The 23,266-nt window shown below is 37.1% G+C and overlaps 2 protein-coding genes and 1 pseudogene across 2 annotated transcripts; 1 reads left to right on the top strand and 2 right to left on the bottom strand.

The window, feature by feature from the left end:
• Positions 1-6: 6 nt before the first annotated feature.
• On the bottom strand, positions 7-522 carry LOC121772155 (protein PTST homolog 2, chloroplastic-like). The gene has a single exon (XM_042169152.1). The coding sequence runs from the start codon at positions 520-522 to the stop codon at positions 7-9; it is 516 nt and encodes a 171-aa protein (XP_042025086.1).
• Positions 523-8,156: 7,634 nt separating this feature from the next.
• Positions 8,157-10,473, bottom strand: LOC121770833 (glutathione S-transferase U17-like). The gene is made up of 2 exons (XM_042167608.1): positions 8,849-10,473; positions 8,157-8,588 (listed from the first exon to the last, which is right to left on the bottom strand). The coding sequence occupies exons 1-2, from the start codon at positions 9,182-9,184 to the stop codon at positions 8,223-8,225; spliced, it is 702 nt and encodes a 233-aa protein (XP_042023542.1). The 5' UTR covers positions 9,185-10,473; the 3' UTR covers positions 8,157-8,222.
• Positions 10,474-12,297: 1,824 nt separating this feature from the next.
• LOC121772039 lies at positions 12,298-15,594 on the top strand (annotated as a pseudogene).
• Positions 15,595-23,266: the final 7,672 nt, after the last annotated feature.

The raw sequence follows: 23,266 nt of genomic DNA, 5'->3' as shown, positions 1-23,266 counted from the left end.
AGAAATTCACAGGAAAAAAAAGGAAGAAGAGAGAAAGAAATCTGAGTGTGATGTCTCCAATAAGGATGAACCAGGGAGCTCCTCGTCAACGAAACTCGAGGAAGCAGTCTGTTTACAACTCTCAATTCTACTGTGGAACTCCGCAATATCAAAATCGGTTGTTTCCTCCGCATTTTGATCGTCCCAACCAAGAGAATACCACCCGCCTCTCTCCTTTATAGCTCTCACCAACTCCTCCTTTGTCGGGAACATAGAAGGTTTCTCCGACTTGGCCATGAAATCCATTATCTCGGCCTCCAATTCCACGTCCCCGTCACCCTGGTGGGACCCGCAGCACCAAGACCTGTCGAGATTAGTCCCTGATTTGAGCGCTGCCCGCCTCTCTTCGTTCAACTGGAAACTGAAGTTTAGAAATTTCTTGGGGTTCCACACGAAAATGAAGGCGGGGGCGAGACGAGAGTTGAAGCAAGCGACGCAGTGGTTTGAGGTTGGGATTTGGGCGTGAGCTGTGAGAGATAGCATCGTTCAGGCATTTCGTCGAACAGTTAGCCAGCGACGCAGCGTGGAAAAGCGTGACCACCATTAACTGAAGCGCTCAGCTGTTGCTTAATTCGTACTTCTGTGTTGATGCGATTTTGAGTACTTATTTCACTAATTATTTCACTAATTATTTTGAAGACCCTGATTTGATTATGAATAGGTACTCAAATTATTTGTTATCTCCTTTCGACCAACTCTAAAATTACTACTCCCTCAGTCCCTCTTATTATAGTCTCATACTCGACACGGATTTTATAATTTTGTTTGGTTTCATGGTAAAATGGAAAAAGAATGGTAGGATCTATTTTTATATATATATGAATGCAATAATTTAGTTGAATAGTAGATAAGGCATGTTGATATCGTGGACGTCCTATAATAGCAAAAATGAGCCATGTGTTTTGCAGGCAGAGGGGTGGGTTTAGGGTTTTGGATAAAGACTTAATATAATTATATGTATAAATTATACTTCATTCGTTCCACAATAGTAGGTGTAATATGAGGTCCACTTTTTTTTATTAATTTTATAATAGAATGTGAATGAAGTGAGTTTATGAAATGCGGAACCTATTTACCATTTATGATAAAAATGACATGTAATTCTTATTATTGGATGAGGAGAGTAAAATTTTATGAAAGAAAAAAAAATTCATTAGGGGTAAAGCCCTCCCCTCTCTCCACATATGTCCGCCCTTATTGCATGAGCATCACAATATCTAAATTGCAATCACTGACCACTCAATTGCCAATTCCTACTCCATTTCCTACTACTTACACACAAACATGATAAGTGATGGTGCCTCTTGAGTCTCGACCGGCACACACTAAGGGTGACCGTTGGGTTATGTTGTTGTCTAGACCAAGCCTCTGTTCTACAATTTTTTTTTTCATTTTGGGATTCAATGTGGAATTGCACTAGGAGGATTCATAAAATTATAATAATATAAATTTTATTCAAGATTTCATATAGTTAAATCTATCTAAAACACATATAGGAACAATAACAAGTTGATAAATTTCAATCTCTAAGCATGATTTCAGAGTTTAAAGTTTAACATTGTTTGCGTAATTTTCTCTTTATTGGTGACGTAGATATTGTATACTCCATCATTTTCCTAAAAATAGAAACTCTTTATTTTTTGATCCGTCTTTTAAAAATAGAAATTTTCTTTTTTTGAAACTTTTTATCTTTTTCTTACTTTACAAATTTTAAAATAAAACTCGTACCATTTCAAATATTGTTATTTTTAGGGGATGGAGGGAGTAACGAAAGTTACTCCACCACAACAATTAGAAATTCTAATCTTCTAACCTATTTCTTAGTGTAGCTTGAATATTGTGTGTGCAATTCAAAGACAAAAATCGAGAGAGCACGAACAAATAGGCTTGCATGTGTGTGTTGTGTATTGGATTTTCGACGCACATAATTTTCGTTGCTAAATCATTATTTAGGGGAGTAGTCTATAACTTTCTAAACTTTCGTTTATTTCTGGTTTTGCATATTAGTAATTTTTGAATCCACATATAATTTACCACAGGGCGGATCTAGCCTAGTTGAATATGGGGCAAATACCCCTCCTCACTCCTCCTTCACCTTTACACATTTATTGTAAATTTTTGAATATATACACGGACATTATACCAATTGCCCCTCTTCAAATATATATAAAAAAATATCTTATACGGAGTATTATAATTTCGCCCCTTTTACAAATGAAATCTTGGCTCCGCCCCAACAGTACTCCATTCGTCTTGAGATTTTATGCAGTGTTGTTTTATTTTGATTTTGCAACCAATCAAAATTTTGGCTCCAAGATAACTTTATATTCCCCCATTTGTGAATAGGAGTCCCGTTTTGCCATTTTTTTCGTCCACAAATAGGAGTCCCGGTTCATTATTTGTACTAATAGTAAAAAGTCTTGCATTCCACCAACTCATTTCACTCACATACATTATTTAAAACTGTATATACAAGTGGGGTCCATATTCCAATAACTTTCTTTCACCCACTTTTCTTAACATTTCATAAAACCCGTGAAGGAAATAGATGTGACTCCTATTCGCAGATGGGGGAAGTATAAATCATAGTTCAACAAATAAAAATTTATTTTATATGATACAATATTATTTCATTACCTAAAACGTGACATTGTTTTGATTGATATTGGATAATACTGCAATCGCTATCTTAATGCAATCAAAACCAGACCTCAAGCACAGCCAAGATCAAACTCGGAACGAACAAGAATACAATACACGATTGATTGAAATGATTAAGTCAAGAAAACACTCTGAACTCGGATGAAAAATGGTGGAGAACTTTTATTCAATGTATGGAAGAATTCTAACTAACACAAGATGAAAAACTCTTTCTCTCTTTTTCTAGTTACAACTCGGCTCCAGAAGTGAAGAATCTAACTAACTCCCTCTCCTTTCATACTCAAATAATTGTGAGGGAAATACAAAGGAAATACAAGAATTTGCATATTAGTCCCCGAACTATTGCATATCAGTCCTTGAACTTTCTAAGTTGTTCACAACCCATAGAATGATAGCTTGAAACTCATAGAATGATAGTTTCCAACTACAAGAATGATAGTTCAGTTTTGCCCCAAATTCCATAACAAATCTCCACCTTGGGACACAACTGAACAAACTTCCAAACACTTCCAACTTCTTTCATTCACTTTAGCTGGATTAGATTCACCAAATCCATACAATACTTCAGTTTTGAACCGGGTAACACTTTTGTAAGCATATCAGATGCATTGTGCTCAGTTGCTACCTTTTGAATCTTTACCGAGCCTTTATCAACCTCATCTCTCACAAAATCCAGCTTGACATCCACATGCTTACTCCTCTCATGGAATGTTTGATGTTTGGATAGACATATGGCACTATTTGAATCACATAATATTGTCACAGTTTCTTGATCAACTCCAAAATCAGAGCAGATCCCTTTCAGCCATATGCTTTCCTTTACAGCTTCAGACATAGAAATGTACTCAGCTTCAGTTGTTGAGAGAGCCACCACAGATTGTAAACTTGATCTCCAACTGACTGCAGCACCATACAAACAGAATACATAACCAGATTGGGACTTCCTTGTGTCTATATTGGTTGCAACATCAGAATCACAATATCCCATCAGATGCTGCTCTTCAGTTTCCTTACTCCCATCAAACAATATTCCATAATCCTGAGTTCCATTTAGGTATCTCAGTATCCATTTCAAAGCATGCCAATGCTCCAGACCTGGATCAGCCATGTATCTGCTCACAACACTTATTCCTTGGCTGATATCTGGCCTTGTACACACCATGGTGTACATGATACTTCCCACTATGTTTGCATATGGGATTTTATCCATTTCTCTTCTATGTTCATCATCCTTTGGGCTTTGATTCACACTGAGTTTAAATTGTGGACTCAGTGGCATGCTCACTGGCTTACTTTTATCCATCTGAAATCTCTTGATCACATTACTGATATAATCCCTCTGAGTCAGCCATATCTTCTTGTGATGTCTGTCTCTGATAATTTCCATCCCAAGAATCTTCTTAGCATTCCCAAGATCTTTCATCTCAAACTCAGATTTCAGATCAGATTTCACTAGCTCCACCTCTTCCTTATGCTTAGCAGAAATCAACATATCATCTACATACAATAGTAGATATGCCACAGCAACTCCACCTCTTCTCTTGATGAATCCACAGTGATCATACAAAGATTTCTCAAACCCAATTTTCTGCATGAATTCATTAAATCTGAGATACCACTGCCTTGAACTTTGTTTCAGCCCATACAAGCTTCTCTTCAATAGACATACTTTTCCCTCATCCCCTGGTTGAATGAAGCCAGGTGGTTGTTCCATGTAGATCTTTTCTTCAAGCTCTCCATGAAGAAAGGTTGTTTTAACATCAAGTTGCTCCAATTCCCAATCTCTTTGTGCAACAATTGCAAGCAAAATTCTGATGGAGTTGTGTTTAACCACAGGTGAAAAAATCTCATTGTAGTCCACCCCTTCTTTCTGTGTGAATCCCTTAGCCACCAATCTAGCTTTGAACCTGATTTGATTGTTGTTGAAAACCTCGATTTTCTTCTTGAAAATCCATTTACATCCAACTGTTTGCTGATCAGTTGGCCTTAACACCAAAATCCATGTGTGATTCTTGTACAAGCTATCAATTTCCTCTTGCATGGCTAATAGCCACTGATCCTTTTCTGGGCTTCTTATTGCTTCCTTGTAAGTTGAAGGCTCATGATAGTCCATCTCCTCAGCTATAGCCAATGCATAGTGCATCATATCAAACTCCTGAAATCTAGAGGGAAGCTTGATTCTTCTTCTGGGTCTGTCTGTGGCAATCAGTCTCTGTGGAGTCCTGCTGTTACTTTCATGTTCAGAGGATCCACCAACATTGGTTTCTGGTGAACATCTCATAGCATCTGATGTAGATTCTCTCTGACCCTCCACCTCAAACTCAACAGTCTGAACTTGCTTCTTGAGGAAAGGCATTTTAGATTCCCTGAAAATAACATCCCTACTAATCACCACTTTCTTATTTCCTTCCTCACAGCACCATAATCTGTAACCTTTAACTCCAACCTGATAGCCTATCATCACACATCTGAGAGCCCTTGGCTCCAACTTTCCTTGTTTGATATGAGCATATGCTCTACACCCAAATGGCCTCAATCTGGAATAGTCTCCACAAGATCCATACCATCTACTATCCGGAGTCTGATTCTCAATAGCAGCAGAGGGACATTTGTTGATTAAAACAACAGCAGTGGAGGCTGCTTCTCCCAAAAATGGCTTTGACATTCCAGATGCTATCAACATGCATCTTACCCTTTCAAGAATGGTTCTATTTATCCTCTCAGCAACCCCATTCTGTTATGGGTTGTGAGGGACCGTTCTATGCCTTTTAATCCCCTTTCTCTTACAAAATTCATCAAACTCATGGGACAAGAATTCCAGCCCATTGTCAGTCCTAAAACACCTCAAATGCTTTCCTTTCTCTAACTCAACTGCAGTACACCATTCTTGAAATCTCTAGAATGTCTCTGATTTTTCTTTCATGATCATTATCCAAACCTTTCTTGAAAAATCATCAACAAAGGATAAGAAATACCTGCCTCCTCCAATGCTATTTACTGGTGCAGGGCCCCAAATGTCACTGTGAACATATTGGAGAGGCTCTGTTGAATTATGTTTGCCTACTCCATATGGCAGCTTCTTGCTCTTTCCTAGAATGCACTCTTCACATGATCCAATGGCTCTTTGTATCTCTGACTCAGCCATCTGAATAATGCCTTGCTTTACCAGCTGCATCAGCCCAGTGTCTCCCACATGGCCCAGCCTAGCATGCCAATTGATGGTCTGTTGAGTGGAGTTAGCCGATCCAGCTACTGCCTCAGCTTGTAGATAATAGAGTACATTTTTTCTGACAGCCTTCATGATCACCTGGCCATCCTTTGTGACAATCATCTCTCCACCAAAAAGAGTAAATCTATAGCCATTCTTCTCAAGAAGACCCAAGGATATCAGATTTCTTTTCATGGATGGAATGTATCTCACATCAGTGAGAGTTCTCAAGGATCCATCATCCATCCTCAAGGATATCTTCCCCACACCCTTAACATCACAAACGTGATCATCTCCAAGCAACACCGAGCCATCTGACTCCTTCAAATCCATGAACCACTCAAGATTTGAGGACATGTGGAAACTGCAGCCAGAGTCCATGATCCATAACTTGGATATGGGACTGCTCTGGACCACATTCAGAGCTCTAGCTTCTTCAATTTCTTCAGTGATAGCTGCAGTTCCTTCTTCCTTATGATTTTCAGCTTGCTTTTTCTTCCAAGCAAATCAATTTTGTTTGATGTGTCCTGGTTTCTTACACCAAAAACAGCTTCTAGTTTCCTTTTGGTCCCCATCTTTTGTGGATTTTGGCTTCCATTTATCAGATGATGGTTTCTTGAACTTGAACGGTTTCTTTGAGGCTGCTTTCACATTCAGACTCTCAGCTGCATGATCAATCGGTTTGCTGATGGATTTCTGCATTCCTTTCAATTTAAGTGCAGAATACACTTCCTCCAAAGTCACCTTGGAATCTCTCCCCAGAAGTGTGGAGTCTCTGAATTGTTCAAAATTCTGAGGCAGAGCATTCAGCAACATTAATGTCTTATCTTCATCCTTCATAGGATCATCAACACCCTCAAGATCATCCATACACTTTCGAAAATCTTCGAGCTGATCGGCCAGATTCTTGGAGTCAGTAAATCTAAAGTTGAACAATCTTTGCTTGAGATGTAACCTATTGGAGATCGACTTCTCCATATAGATTTTCTCCAATTTCTCCCATACTCCTGCGGCATCATATTCTTTCTGGACTTCCCTCAAAACCCTATCACTGAGGCATAAGACGATCGAGCTATACGCCTTATATTCCAGCTCCTGCGCTTTCGTCGCATCCACCCCCTCAAGTTCCTTCTTGTCCGTCTTGGATTTCACATAATCCCAGACTCCTTGCTGCATCAAAACAGCTCTCATTTTCAATCTCCACAGGCCGAAATCATTTTCCCCGGTGAACCGCTCAACATCAAATTTCGCGGTAGACATTGTCAAATGCGTCGTCTTCTCTCGTTCCCACAGACGGCGCCAATTTGCAATCGCTATCTTAATGCAATCAAAACCAGACCTCAAGCACAACCAAGATCAAACTCGGAACGAACAATAATACAATACACAATTGATTGAAATGATTAAGTCAAGAAAACACTCTGAACTCGGATGAAAAATGGTGGAGAACTTTTATTCAATGTATGGAAGAATTCTAACTAACACAAGATGAAAAACTCTTTCTCTCTTTTGCTAGTTACAGCTCGGCTCCAGAAGTGAAGAATCTAACTAACTCCCTCTCCTTTCATACTCAAATAATTGTGAGGGAAATACAAAGGAAATACAAGAATTTGCATATTAGTCCCCGAACTATTGCATATCAGTCCTTGAACTTTCTAAGTTGTTCACAACCCATAGAATGATAGCTTGAAACTCATAGAATGATAGTTTCCAACTACAAGAATGATAGTTCAGTTTTGCCCCAAATTCCATAACAAATACCATGTAAATAAGTCATTAAGTTATTATAGTATCGAAATCTTGATTGCTTGCAAAATTAGAAATCAAAAGAAGTGAATTGTTTGATTGTAAAATTAGAATAAATTAATAGTTTAATAATTTATAAATAGATTTTAAAGTTGGTACGTGAAACTTTAAAAATTTACAGACAAATTATCTCATTATTTATGATTGGGACTAAATCTTTTAATTATTTGAATTGAGCCCAACTTGATTAAATTTATAACAATAATTGATTATAGGATGACTAATAAGCTAGCATGCAGGATTCCTATTAGTATTACCCAATACCCATATGACTATTGACCGTGATCAAGATCTACAGTATTTGTTAATTAATCTAAACTTGTTAGTAGTTTTAATACACTAGTAATTACAAGTTAAGAGTCGCCTCATTTTTTATACACAAGATTAATTGAACTAGGCAATATTTCAAAGCTCAATATCAACTCTGTTATTTGAGACATGATTTTATGCAATAATCGTAGAACACTTGTATAGAAATCATTTTATTGTTTGGTAAACAAAAACTTATTTATTCAATCTTCTGAGAGTCTCGAACCATGATGTAAAACTCATAAAGCTTTTGAGCATCTGGCAAAACATCCTTAGCTGCTTCATGTAAAGAGAAACGTTGAGCCCATCTTGCTAATCTAGGAGTCCTCATTTCCTCAAATATCACAAGACCAGTTGCAGATTCTGTTACTTTAATAAATCCCAAGTAGCTTCCCAACACAAGATCCATGTAACCAAGGCGGTCTCCACCAAAATAAGCCTTCAATCTGCTGCATTTCACAAAGCTCTTCTCCAATAATACTGCCCCTTCATGTATCCTCTCAACGATCGCGCCTCTTTCCTCGTCTCCTGATGCCTTCTCCAGCTCCCTGAATGCCGGAAACCACTGCAAAACCATGCCATGTTGTCAAAGGAAATATGTATATAACGGTTAGATTAATGCCACATGTAACTTAGCTAATAATCTAGTAAAATAATAATGTAACATCTTGGTCTAATAATGTAACTTATCACAACCATCCAATCTAAGGATCCAAGGGCCGAGATTTGCTATGATTTTTGGCAGAATTTCACTTATTGACCACAATGCGCACCTATTACTATATCCTAATATTAGTTGAAATAATTTAGCAAATAAAACTAGACCTTATCATCAACATATGCTGCCCAAAAGCATGCCATGGCGCGATCATAGGGGTCGGAGGGAAGGATGGATGGGACATTGGAAGGCCATACTTCATCAATGTATTGAAGGATGATGAGGGACTCGGATATAGGCTTTCCGTCATGGACCAGAACTGGGATTTTCTTGTGGACCGGGTTGGCCTCAAGAAGGCGTGCGCTTTTGTTGCTCGTGTAGAATTTCTCTTCGGTGAATTGATAAGGTATCGACTTGAGATTTAGAGCTATCTGCACTCTGATTGAGTATGGGCTTGCCCATGCTCCAAGCAGCTCAACTCCACATGTTTCTCTGCTCATCATTTTGATCAAGAATCACCAAGTTTGAACTCAGAAAATGTTATGTTTGATTGCCTAAAAAGATATCTCATCTTCAAATAATACCATGTCTATATACAGTAGAATAATGTTAGTAGATTAGACTTTTTGCCCTGCAAAAGAATTATTTTCTACTAGATCATTGATTAGCATAATCTCAAGTCTAGCCACTACTAAGTTTGGCTAACATTTCAGCAGCCCTATATTTTTACCTATAAATACAGATAAACTGTTTCTGCTATTTACACTTTACAGACTTGAAAACAAAGATTGATATATATTTTTTTCAGCCTAATTAAAATATTCATTACATAGAAACTTACTTCTGTTTTCTTCATGTAAGCTGTAAAAAGTGAACTATCCTAGCCTAAAAAGCCTCATTGCTATAAACAAATTCACTAGAAAAAAGATACTCTTATGATAAGAAAGAAAGACAAGACAACTTTCCAATAACAACATTGATAAAAACAGAATATTTTCAATCAGAAGCAGCTTTTGACATGGCCAGGATCTTCTTGTGAGGATCCAGCATAACATCCTTAGCCAGGCTGTCAGAGTGGCCAGACGAGGAGTCTTGGCTTCGTCGAGGATTTTAGTACCATTCATCATCTCAAGGTATCCAACCATCATCTCCACCAAAGAAAGCTTTGCCTTTGCTGCAGCTGATGAATGCCTCCTCCAACAACACAAATGCTTCCATTGCTTTTTCAAAAGCCAACGCGTTAGCCTCCTCTCCTTCGCCCGCCCAAATTTGCCCGGAACCAACTAGCCAAACCATTTCAAATTTTTTTAACTCTTGTCTTTGTGTGAAGCTGAAGAAAGGAAGACGAAAACTGTAGCTTGTCATCAACAAAAGCAGCCCAGAATCGAGCAGTGGCACGGTCATGGGGATCGGATGGAAGGGGCATGCATCATGAACAATGATGAGAGACTCACAGATTGGCCTATCACCATGAATGAGCACTGGAATTTGTCTTGTGAACAGGGTTGCTTTTGACAAGGAGCTCTGGTTTTTCGTGTCGGTTCATTTCAACCAACTCATAGTCGACGGATTTCATCTCGAGCGCCATGACAACCCTGTTCACAAATGGACTCTGACCTGCTCACCTGTTGTTGCCATGGATGAAGTGAAACTCCTAGCAATTTGTTTGACTTGAAGTAATCAAGTTATTAGTTATCTCTTGTCACCTCCCTAAAATAAATATGGTGATGGAGAAAGGAAGCATTTATATCCACACCAGACCACCCTCTTTGAACTAGTAATCTTTGGTAGACTTTCAAAACTAAATATTTATGGTGAAGCCATTCTTATGATAATAGTATTAAACTGCTAGATTGGATCTTATCTAGAATGACAAATTATCTCTAAGTTCTTTTTTATTTGCTTGGATTAACAAATTTCTTTCACTACTTTCATCCTCCCAAATTTCTTTCACTAATTCAGGCCAACCACCTAATTTAATTACTCATCTGTTGTCATTTCACGTTTCCAACTAACTAGTACACTGATTTGGATCACTTCAACAAAAAAATTCCATCCAAACTAGCTATCTTTTGGGAGTATATATTTTTCCTTAAATTAATTGTATTATCTGAAATTAATATACCATATCAATAGCTAATACTATATATCTTTCCTTGATTAAATTGATTTTGTTTGTTATGATAGAGTACCATATTCGGATATGAAAAAATTTCATTACGCTAATTTCAATAACGAATTCATTACATATATGGATATATTTCATTATTCAAAGCAATAGTTTCCATTATATCCCAAAGTTTAAAATTTTATTAAAAGTATCTTTTTGTGCATGTTCTTGTCAATTATACGTATTGCAAATGCCCATTATATCTTCAAAATTAGGATATATGCCTATTATACAGCTTATATTAATATTGAATTTTCTATTAAAAATACATGAATGTTTCAGTATTCCATGCAAATTTTCCATTACACTCTTAATTTATGTTAGTACAAGCATTCTTTGAATGTACAGTAGCATACATTATTTGAGAAGACATTGTTCATCATACAGTTGGGTTACTTGGGTACGTCGCATCGTATTATAGTCGATAATTGGTACTTCCTCCCACTGTGAATGTTTCCACTGAGATTCAACGCAATGAACTTACAGAATAACTTTGCTTTTATTCCATTTTTTTTTGTAAATGGACCCTACTTTCCATTAACTCATTACCATCACATTCTATTATAAAACTAATATATAAATGTGTGGCAACATTCCACTAACTTTTTCTATTCACTTTTCTTTACATTTCTTAAAACTCGTGTCAGTCAAACATGGACAACATTTTACAGACGGAGGGAGTATTAATTATATACATTTTATATTGTTTTTCACTAAGATGTTATGGAATACTCCATCTGGCCTTAAAAATAGAAATTGTTTTCATTTTGGTCCGTCCCTTATAAATAAAAATTTATTATTATTATTTGAACCAGCGTAGACATATTGCCAACGAATTTACAGTCCGTCCCCATTAACCGCTCGGGCATCGACCCAGGAAGAATCCATTAAATTTTTTTATCGGCTTATTGGTAATCCATGATCAACTTCCTTTATTTATATGCATTTTATTTTTTATTTTATTAAGATGTTATGGAATATTACATTTGTCCCCCTTAAAAATAGAAACTATTTTCATTTTGATCCGTCCCTTACAGATGAAAATTCCTAAATTATAGTACTATATTTTTGAAAATTTTTGAACCACGTAATATCCCTACGCATCAATTTATTAATTGACTTAGGTATATTTTTCTAGTTAGTTAATTACTTGTCGGTCTCTATTCCGTTACAGCTGAATAATCAACCATAGATGCTCACACACTTTAAAAAAGAAAACATAAATATTTAAGTAAATTTGTTTTCGGATTTCAAGTTTGTAAAATAAAATTTAAAATAAAATTATTGATTACAGAATGATAAAATCATAATTTAATATTTTTGGTCTAAATAATTATGGGCGGAAAAATTAGATAGTACAATAAATTAACAGTGAGAATCTTTATTGAGAAGAATCGATGGGAGAGAGCAACTATGTAGAATGAATTTGTATACTAATCAGTAATTAGAATTATTTATTCGTTATTAATATTGTATAATAACATTATGAAACTAGTGTAGCAAATTCTGAAAGCAGCTTATTGCAAATCGCATGGCATTCGAAATCTGATCGCATTATCATTTACGATCGATCTCGTCGCGCACTGAAATTCGTCTTTGATCTTTCCCTCTCTCTCTGATTTTCTGTTATTATAATTTGGATCTTATTCGTGAATTTGATCGCAGATAGAGGTGATTTTAAAATACCGAAACAGCAAGTGATGGCGTTCTCGGAGATGCAAGGATCCATCGATTTCGACGCGGAGATGACACTGAGTGATAAGCTCAAATTCTTCAAATCCAACACTTTCGATCCTCAATCCTACTTCCACAGCAACAGCGGCGGCACCACCGAAAAGGTCTATCGCTTAGTATAATTTTTACGAGATTCGTATAATTCCGTAAATTAATTTTTAATTTTTGGACCAAATTGAATGTGTGAATTCTGCAAATTTGACCGAATTGGTGCATTTGGAGCAGGAAATTAGGCAATTGTGCTTGCACCTAGATAGGTTGAAGACGGCTTCTGCAGAAGAAATGCGGAAAAGTGTCTATGCGAATTATGCATCATTTATAAGGTGTGTGATCGTTTCAAACATTTCAATAATTGACCTCTGTTTCTGATGATGTTCATTATCTTTTGCTATGTATATTGTTCAGGACATCAAGAGAGATCTCTGATCTTGAAGGGGAGCTTGTTTCCTTGAAAAACCTGTTGTCTTCGCGAGCAAATATCATCCACAAGATAGCTGATGGAGTTCGGATCGAATCCTTGCCAGACGGAACTGATCACGCTAGAGAGGCTGCAGATTTAAGTTCGAAGAAACAGCCTCCAAAATATGACAAGTGGCTGTCACAGTTTATGGAGAAGATTGAGGTCTTACTGGCTGAGAGGCGAATCGATGAGGCATTGGCAATACTAGACGAAGGGGAGGTTCTAGCTGAGGAGGCTAAGGAGACTAAATCAATGACTACCAAAGTCATATTATCTCTACAGCACTCTATCATGGTAAGCAGGCAGAAATTAGCAGATCAGCTAGCAGATGTTACCTGCCAGGCTTCTACCAATGGCTTCGAGCTTCGTTCAGCAGTTCAGGCGATGAAAAAGATCGGTGATGGCCCTCGAGCGCATACTTTGCTGCTTAAGTCTCACCAGCAGAAGCTGCACAGAAATATGCAGTCCCTACAGCCATCTAGCACTACATAAGGACCTGCATACACTACTGCACTTGCACATCTTGTTTTCTCCACTATAGCTCAGGCATCCAATGATTCCTTGACTATATTTGATGATGAACCGGCTTTTACATCTGAGCTTGTGACTTGGGCAGTTAATCAGACACTGGCTTTTGCACAGCTTATCAAGAGGAATGTTGTGGCGACTCCAGCAGCGTCTGGTTGTCTAAGGATTGTTGCTGAGTGCATCCACATCTGCTTGGGGCACTCGTTGCTGTTAGAGGATCAAGGATTGGCTCTTTGGCCGACTGTTCTGAATTTTTTCAAGCCCTTCTTGGAGCAGGCCATCACTACCACGTTAAAAAAGATCGATCTGTGTACAGCTGCATTTGCTGCTTCTGAAGATTGGTCGCTCTGTCACTCTCCGATAGCTGGCCGTTCTTGGGGAAGTGCTTCGGCTAGCATGGTTGCATCTCACCATAAGCTTTCAAACACTGCACAGAGGTTCCATACAATGATTCAGGTGATGATAACACAAATTTCATGTCTTTATTTTACGATGCTAGTTTGTAGTAGAACTGAATCTTGGTTTAGGAGCTTTGTGAAGATATTGGCTCTCTTGAGATCTTGCATTTATCCGAGCAAGCTCTGGAAGGCGTGCTGCAGTCGTTCAACGCGTATGTCAGCTTGCTCGTAAACGCATTGCCTAGCTCCATGGACGCGGACAACTTGGAGGGCGGTGGAAGAAGAATAGTTGGAATGGCAGAAACTGAAACTCAACAGGTAGCTTTGCTGGCTAATGCAGTGTTGCTGGCTGACGAGCTTCTCCCTCGTGCAACCATCAAGTTGTGTTCCACCATCAGAGGTGATGACCCACAACAGGGGGGACCCTGACAGGAAAACCCGCCCTCCCGAGCAAAGGGAGCTGAAGAAAAGGCTACAACGCTCGGTTGAACAACTGAGAGATAGCTTCTGCAGCCAGCATGCTCTGGAGCTCATAGTCACCGAAGATGGAGGCATTCATTTGAGTGCCGAGATGTACTTAAGCCTAGACGAAAACAAGGAGGAGCCTGAATGGTTTCCATCTCCTATATATCAGGTGAGCAATAAGTAGAATTAATAAACAATTTTGGACAATATTTTTACAAACACTTGTTCAGGAATTGTTTGCTAAGCTGACAAGGCTAGGCAGCATTGCATCTGATGTATTTGTGGGGAGAGAGAGGTTTGCAACTATTCTGTTGATGCGGCTAACAGAGACTGTGATCCTATGGTTTTCTGTGGATCAAAACTTTTGGGATGAGATCGAAGGTTCGCAGAGACCGCTAGGACCTCTGGGGCTTCAACAGGTCTCATCTTCATCACATTTCCAGTCATTAAGATTCAAACACACCAGCAGCATCAAAGAATTTGTATTCTTGTGCAGTTCTATTTGGATATGGAGTTTGTGATACTTTTTGCGTCTCAAGGGCGCTACTTATCCCGGAATCTGCATCAAGTGATGAAGAACGTTATTGCCAGAGCTATTGAAGCAGTTAAGGCAAACAACATTGATCCATATAGGTACAGTACAGTTAGTACTCACCAACTGCTTCTAAACTTGTCTAACATCAAATACAGTACTTATGTTTCTAAACTTGCTTGAATTTGCAGTGTGCTGCCCCGAAGACGAATGGTTTGCTGATGTTGCTCAAATCGCAATAAAAATGTTGCTGGGACAAGCCAATTTTGATAACCTGGACCACGATAACGCTAGTCCGAGGTCAGCAAGATCTGTATTATCCGTCCATTCTCATGGAAGTCAATAGCATCATCAGCTCAAGATTTAGGATTCCATTAGTCGGTTTCATCTGTCAATGAGTTTAAAAACTGGGGACATCTGAAACCTGGTTACATATCCACCACTTAGTTTGTTTGCTACTGTAATCCATGATGGTTTACACTTGTAGTTTGAGTACACATTCAAGATGGCTGCAGTAGTAGGACTGTAGGAGTACCTCAACATTTACAACAAGAATGGGTGGAAGTTTTCCAGAAGACACTATTATTGTCTCTTCGAAGACAGTATTCATCCGTCCCATTACATAAGACACATTTCTTATGGACGCATGCTTTTAGGCAGTGGGATTTTAGTGGTTAAATGAAGAGAATAAAGTAGAGTTTGAGGAAAAAAGTAGAGAGAAAAAGTAGGAGATGAGATTTAGTAAGAGAGATAGAGGGTTGTTTTTTTTGCCAGACTCAAAAGAGAATGTGTCACTGATAATGGACGACCCAAAAAGGAATACGCCTCACTTATAGTCGGACGGAGGGAGTATAATATTCTGAGTATAACTTTCTGAACTTACTGTAAATAAACCATTAATTCATAAAAAATATTAGTATTCCTCCGTCTCAACTCAAGTGATTGACTGGTTTTCGGCACATGCTTTGGAAAATTGATAATAAATACTCCCCCTGTCCCTAGAAAGTCGAGTCACTTCCTTTTAGCACTCATTTTGAAAAAATCGTAATAAATAGTTAAAATGGATAAATAGTAAAGTAAAAGCGAGAATAATGTATAGAAAACTCTTCTCTACCGTGATTTTCAAACTAGATCATATTTCTCTGGCTGTTGGATATTGAGATACATGGCTAACCAATTTTTGTTCTCGGTTCTGGACAAGCCATGTGAACACGCAGTGGTCCGCTTGTTGCCATCGTGCGAAGGCTTGGTCGGTTTTTGCCGGAGGGATGGGACTTTAGTGATGTGAGATATCAGTCCCATTCTGCTGATTGCCGCCTTCGTAGGCACTGACCATAAAGGATAGTTGTCGTCGTTTAATTTGATTCCGAGAACCACCATTGAGGTATCGATTCGGTATGAATCTAGTTTTGGTTCAGGTTGGTTTAAGGGTATTCTGTGCAATCCTGCTGCGCATGAATTCAACGAATAATTGTGCGAATTGCTCGTTTTTGGTTGGTTTGTATGTTTCATTGTCATTGAGATCTGACATGGTTAAGTAATTTGAACAGGGTGCCCATTTTAGGCTATTTAGGCTTAAGATGGTCCGAGACCGTGTTGAGACTTCTCTAAGTCTCACTCCTGTTTTGATACCATCTTGAATGGGGTATCAATCATATTTGGGGAGAAGGAAAAGTGTAGAGAGATTTAATGGTAGAAATTGTGTTGTGTATATTCATTGATACTTACAGAGTTTTACATATTGTGTACATGGTATGATTTTCCGTATGGTAGGAAATCAATCTATTTAATCTATACAAATCAATTTATACTCATTTTATTATGTTTCCTTTTCTTGGATGATTCTGATCTTCATTCCTTTTCTAACACTGTTTGCCAGTTGATTGTGTAATGCCATACTATTTCTGAGTTTTTTTTGTATTGATAAGGAATTATTCGTAAATTCATGTATCAGTGTGGCTGTCCGTTTCTGTTGAATTTTATGCCTGATTTGGTTGTTTCTTTGAATCTATATGTTGGTTTGTTTGTCTTGATGAATAAGTGTAGATAGGGCTGACAATTTTTGACACGACACGATAACACGACACGAATCGGCACGAAATTAATGGGTTTGGGTCAGAGCTTATTGGGTTCGTGTCCTTATCGGGTCGACTCATTAAGGACACGAAAATTTCGTGTCGGGTTCGTGTTATCCGTTAACAATACGTGTTCGTGTCGTGTTCGTGTCGGGTTCGTGTTATCCGTTAACAAATAATATTTTTATATTATTTATTCTTATTATTTTTATTTTTCAATATTTATTAAATTGACTCTCATAGTCTCATATGGTCATATCTCATTTAAATCATTTAAATATTTAATCACTTTCCAATACGTGTTGTTATTGTGTCGTGTTGACCTGAAGTGGTTCGTGTCGTTAATGTGTTCGTGTTTGAGGGTAGCGGGTCGTGTTCGTGTTTGGGGTTTCTTAACAGGTCGTGTTCGTGTTTGTTGTTATCGTGTCGACACGATAACGATCCGACACACACGATTTACCACCCCTAAGTGTAGATGATGAAATAATTTTTCTTGTTTTCATCCTCTTGTTTGCAGGCTGTGAGGATTCATAAAGTATCATTAATATTGTAAAATGTTGTTGAATAAAAGTATTACACCAGCTGTTTCTCTGCTTAATGCTGCATGGCCTAATCCATTTTACAAAAATGAATCCTAATTTGCATCTAAAGAGCAATTTGCTGGCCCTCCCCTAAGGGTGGTTTCATCGATGAACTGCATCTCAACCCAACCGCAAATCACATACACGTGGGTCCTCTCCTCGTACAACGCAGACACACCCTCCCGGACCATCCCATCGTACTTGAGCTTAAACCGCAGAGGCTTATGAAATGAGCGACTCTCCATGAGAGCCGTTGGCACGAAGGAGGCAGGGACAGAGACCGTCGTGGTGTTCATGGTCACATTAAACAACATGTGATCACCAACTTCAATGAAGAAGTCACCCGTCCTCGACACCCACAAAAGCTCGTGGTCCAAGAAAATCGACATGACAGACGTCTCGTGGTAGAGGCTTCTTTCACCAAAATTGCTGATGTTGAGCCTAACATCACATTTTCCTGTCACCCGGTCCGGGGCAGCCTGAAACTCCGAAATTGTCAAAGATTTGAGGACAAAGAGATGCTGCAATTGCTGGTCCATCACAATTTGGGTTTGCAGATATGGAAAGAATGCAAAGACAAGTAGTACTAATGAGATTGTGGCTAAGGCTGTCATTAAAATGCGATCCCAATCTATGACACTGAATGCAGACTGCATATGCAAGTGGAGATCGCGGCACAAGGTTCGAAGCTCTGAGGTTGCGACTGGACGAGCTTCGTCTTCCACCTCCAATGCGCTAACCCGGTTGTACCTGTCCGGCCATCTAATACGTCGAGGCGACGTGTTTTCCTCCATGTAAAAGAAGGGAATGTTTGTATTTTGCCAAAATGAAGGAATGTGCATGCTTCATATACTAATATATCTCCAGTCTAAGAATTAGGACTCAATGGTATCCTCTACTAAACTCTTGGCTCCATGATTGTTTCCCAAAGATAGAGAGGAATGCATAATAGGAGAATCACTCATTTACACCCTTCTCTTCTAAACTCTCTCTCTCCATTATATCCACACATCTAATAGTGTCTTTGGTGGAGGATTCAAGTACCTTATTTTCTCTCTCTCTTCCACATTATGTGTTATGTATATAAGGGGGCTGGGCTGCCTTCACATGGAAATTTTCAGATTTGAAGTTGACAGAAACATGCATGCCTTTTCCTTCATTGAAATTGTTTGAATATGAACCATTAGTATTTATATTAATTGTTTGTTATTTTGATATTTTTCTATTCTACACTCACCAATAGTCTTCTCTGCAAATAATTCTCCATGTGAAAACACAGAGCCAAGGGACTGCCATCTCCTACACTATTTCCTATTATATCAATATGATATTATCATGTGGGTACTCTTTAAAATAAGAAAATAAAAAAAGCATTTTTCCTATTATATCAATATAATATTATCATGTGGGTACTCTTTAAAATAAGAAAATAAAAAAAAAGTATTTTAAATCTTATACATTAATCATATTTCATTAAAAACATAAACGTGAAAAATTTTTACGGTGCGAAACAACAGTATTATTTTTATTCTCAATTCCAAGATTTCACTTGATTCAAGCTGTAGATAATTCAATTATATTTGACGTTGCTTCAATTTATTATTATTATTATTATTATTATTATCCAATAAAACATGGATCTTTTAAAAAAAACTTAATTAAATAAACTTGATTAGTTACATGCATACAATAGATTTACATTCAACTACAAAAATGGTCCATAGACTATGAGTTTATCTCGCTCATAGTCCCTAGACTTTAAAAATATCACCAGACATCCCTGTACTAAGGGTTTATTTCGAAATTGATCCTTTTGGCTATTTTTTATCCGAAAATGCCCTTTTGAGCATTTGGGCAATTTCGTCTTATCACATTTTAATGGTTTCAATATGATATTATTTCAAAATTATCATCTTCTTCCTTTTGTCATCCTTCAATTTGTTTTTATTATTTCAATATTAGATTTAATTTTATAAAATTTAATTTAAAATTTAGATTTTTAAATACCGATAAATTGTTTAAATTATTAGTTTATGTATTTATTATAAAAGAGTTTTGTATGAGTTGGCTGCATAATTTTATTTTTATGTATATAGCTATGTGACGAAAAAGAATACATAAATTAATAATTTTAATTAAAATAATTTATTGATATTTAAAAATCTAAAATTTAAATTTAATTTTATAAAATTAAATTTAATGTTGAAATAAAAAAAAACAAAGTGAAGGATGATAAGGGAAGAAGAAGATAATTTTGAAATAATATCAGATTTAGTACATCATTGAAATAATATTGAAACAGTTAAAATGTGAAAAGACGAAATTGTCTAAATGCTCAAAAGGACATTTTCGGATCAAAAACAGGCAAAAGGATCACTTTCGAAATAAACCCTTAGTCTAGGAATGTCTGACGATATTTTTAAAGTCCAGGGACTATGAGCGAGATAAACCCATAGTCCAGGAACATTTTTATTGTTCACTCTTATATTTATTTAAAGTAAATGTACAAAGAGAGATTATGAACTGAAAATATATTGAATGACCGTGTAGAGTAGTAGAAGTAGAAGAGATGGTTTCATTGCTGCCAATTTGTTTATTTAATGACATGCATTTTGACGTTTGATTTGGAAGTATAAGAAGAGAAATTACGAGCATGCAATTGATATCTATTTTTTTTAAAACAAGATATTTTTCTTACTCGGGTTCGTTTGTAGGCACGTATAAGACCATATCAGAAGACATTAGTGCTAAAATAGGAATAGAGTTCGAAATAGAAGTTGAAGCATAAGATATTATATGAACTATGTTAAGTTAGTAAGTACTCTCTGAGTCTCTGTCTCATCACAAGTAATCAACTTTTCATTTTGGGTTTTCTCACCACAAGCGATCAATTTCATTTTTTAACAAAAAACAAAACTTTAACTCTTTCTTACTTTAATCCTTCTCTCTTACTTTATTCTCTCATTCTTACTTTATTCTCTCTTTATATCTCTTACTTTTTCATCTCACATACTTCATTCTCTCTACTTTAACTATAGTGCTCACTATATATCATTTTCTTAAATCTTGTGCCCAAAAGAAATCCATCACTTGTGGTGGGACGAAGGGAGTAGGTTTCAGAACTCGAAAAATGGCTGCTCATAAGATCCAATTACGGGAAACATCTTAGATATTAGTTTTTTTGTTATTGTAGACAGTGGCGGATCCAGGAATAAAAAATCGTGGGGTCGAACCGATCAAGATTATAAATATAATATTTTAATAAATATCTCTAAACAAAAATACGTAAAAATATAAATACCACAATCTTATGCTATGCGAGATAGTTGGCTTCTTCGAGTATCCATTTTCTGAAAACGACTCAAAATCCTTTCATTGGGAATAGTTGCAAACACCTCCTTCTCGCTATATACCGTCAAACTGTCATTCAACCAGTCATCTCCCATCCTATTTCTCAGCTCTGACTTCACAAATTTCATTGCAGAAAACACTCTTTCAACGGATGTTGTAGCTACTGGTAAAAGTAAGACCAATTTTATCAATCGATACACCAATTGAAAAATCTTATCTTTCATCGTTTCAACCATCTTCTTTGAAAGAGTTCCCAAATCTTCAACATCTGAAAAACGTGTATCTCTTCTTACATCACTCACGAAACTTTGAAGGTGTTTAGTTAACAAGTTAAGCTCCATAGATGAAAAGTCTTCCGGATAAAGGGTGGCAAGATGAACAAGTTTATCGACATTGAAATTGGAGAAATGATTTCTTGGATCAAGACATGCCATACACTCGAGTAGGTCTGTGACGATTCCTCATTTCTTGACTAATTAAATCAACAACCTGATTGTGAAAAAAAATTATGTTAGGAGTTAATATAAAAGTTTAAATAAACAAGAATATTAGTTATCAAAAATACCTGATAAAAAATTTCAACACGATAATAATGATAGTTTGTAATACTTTGTCCATCATTCTTCATACGAATTCTTCTTGGAACAATTTTTTGGAAAGTCATGGCCTTTTGGTTGGCAAGGACCTTTGGCAACATATTCTCTACGAATTCGATCACGAATATTCACATCAAAACTATCTATAGGGTCTCGTAATCCAGGGTCGGCTTTGATTTTCTCTTTATCAATTTCAATATCGTCCGGATTATTTTCAACTACCACATGATTTTCCAATTGTTGTGGTTCTTGCTCAACATTAGCACTTGAAGAACCAATAGAAACTCGAGGTCTTTTCTTTAGAAATTTATCCATTAACCTAAAAACAATGTAACACAAATTTAAAATTTATATTTAATCAATTATCATTTACAAAATAAATGAATAATCCACAACTCCAAAGCAATTAAGCAAAGAATTTGCAATATCTACTTCTTGATACAATGAATAATTGATTGTCAAACAAATAATAGTATTAGTGTATTTCTTGCACAGACCTGTGAAATAATCTTCTCTGTAGAATCGGCGTGAGAAGCAGGCAGAACGTGAACTACGCCTATTTTAATAGGTTAAAAAGTGATCTACTCCTATTAGAATTGGGTCAATTAAAAGTGGTTTCAATTCTAGAATTAATGAGTAAAAAGGAAGCCTAAATTGTAAAGCCCAATTGTAAAAGCAGGCAGCCCAAATTAGCAATCTCTCTTCCTTCTTCTCTGCAAAAAACGGCGACGCAATCTCTCTTCCTTCTTCTCTGCAAAAAACGGCGACGCGGGGCAGGAGACCTTCTTCTCTGCAAAATCGGCGACGCGGGCAGGAGACCTTCTTCTCTGCAAAATCGGCGACGCGGGGCAGGAGATTTGCGGCGTGGGGTCGGCGGCTGAGGGAGGGCATTATCCGGCGATTCTCCGGGGACAGCGGTGGGGTCGGCCGACCCCACCTAGATCCGCCGATGATTGTAGAGAAATGTTCAGTACCATAGTTAATTCTTATCTACTTTTTCTTACTACCTTATACTATCATCATTCTAACTAGGGATGTCAATCGGGCTAACCGTTCAGGATCAGGCCAACCATTATAAGTAAGTGAGTCACTTTCCTTTTTGGTGAGTCCCACTATAAGTAATCATTACTTTTTAAAAAAATAATGAATTTAATCTTTTTTTACTTTATATTTTATTAGTCCCTTTGTTCATCATTACAAGTCCATATTTGACAGGCACAAGTTTTAAAAAATGTAGTAGAAAGTAAGTGAAAAAAGTTAGTGGAAGGTGAATCTTACTTTTATATACTCCGTTCGTCCGCTATTTATAGTCCGGTTTTGACTCGGCACATGTTTTTAGAAATCGTTTGACTTGGTGAAAAAACATAGCGAAATGAGTTAGTGAAAAGTGGACCCCACTTTTATATATTGATTTTGTAATAGAGTGTGAGCGTAATGAGTTCTGTGAATAGTGTGGACCCCACTTTAAATCACAGACATCCCAAAATAATAAAATGGGACATTATTTCACAGACAAAGGGAGTATTAGTTTTATTATAAAATATTAGTATAATAAAATTAATGGAATGGTGAGTCTATTACCAAAAATAGTACTCCCTCTGTCCTCTGTAGTAAAGGTGTTTCATTTTGAGCACTCATTTTAAAAAAAATGATACTCGCTTCGTCCCACCACAAGTAATTAATTTCTTTTGGTCA

This window comes from Salvia splendens, chromosome 16 (assembly GCF_004379255.2).
Source record: "Salvia splendens isolate huo1 chromosome 16, SspV2, whole genome shotgun sequence".
NCBI classification, from domain to species: Eukaryota; Viridiplantae; Streptophyta; class Magnoliopsida; order Lamiales; family Lamiaceae; genus Salvia; species Salvia splendens.
The sequence above is the reverse complement of the archived record's forward strand: the minus strand, read 5'-3'. Positions and strand labels throughout refer to the sequence as shown.

Bases quoted from the DNA above. Each gene is read 5' to 3' on its own strand.
- LOC121772155 (XM_042169152.1), bottom strand. From the start codon at position 522: ATGCTATCTCTCACAGCTCACGCCCAAATCCCAACCTCAAACCACTGC.
- LOC121770833 (XM_042167608.1), bottom strand. From the start codon at position 9,184: ATGATGAGCAGAGAAACATGTGGAGTTGAGCTGCTTGGAGCATGGGCA. The intron at 8,589-8,848 runs GTCTAGTTTTAT...ATGGTTTTGCAG, and splicing joins CAGCATATGTTGATGATAAG to TGGTTTCCGGCATTCAGGGA.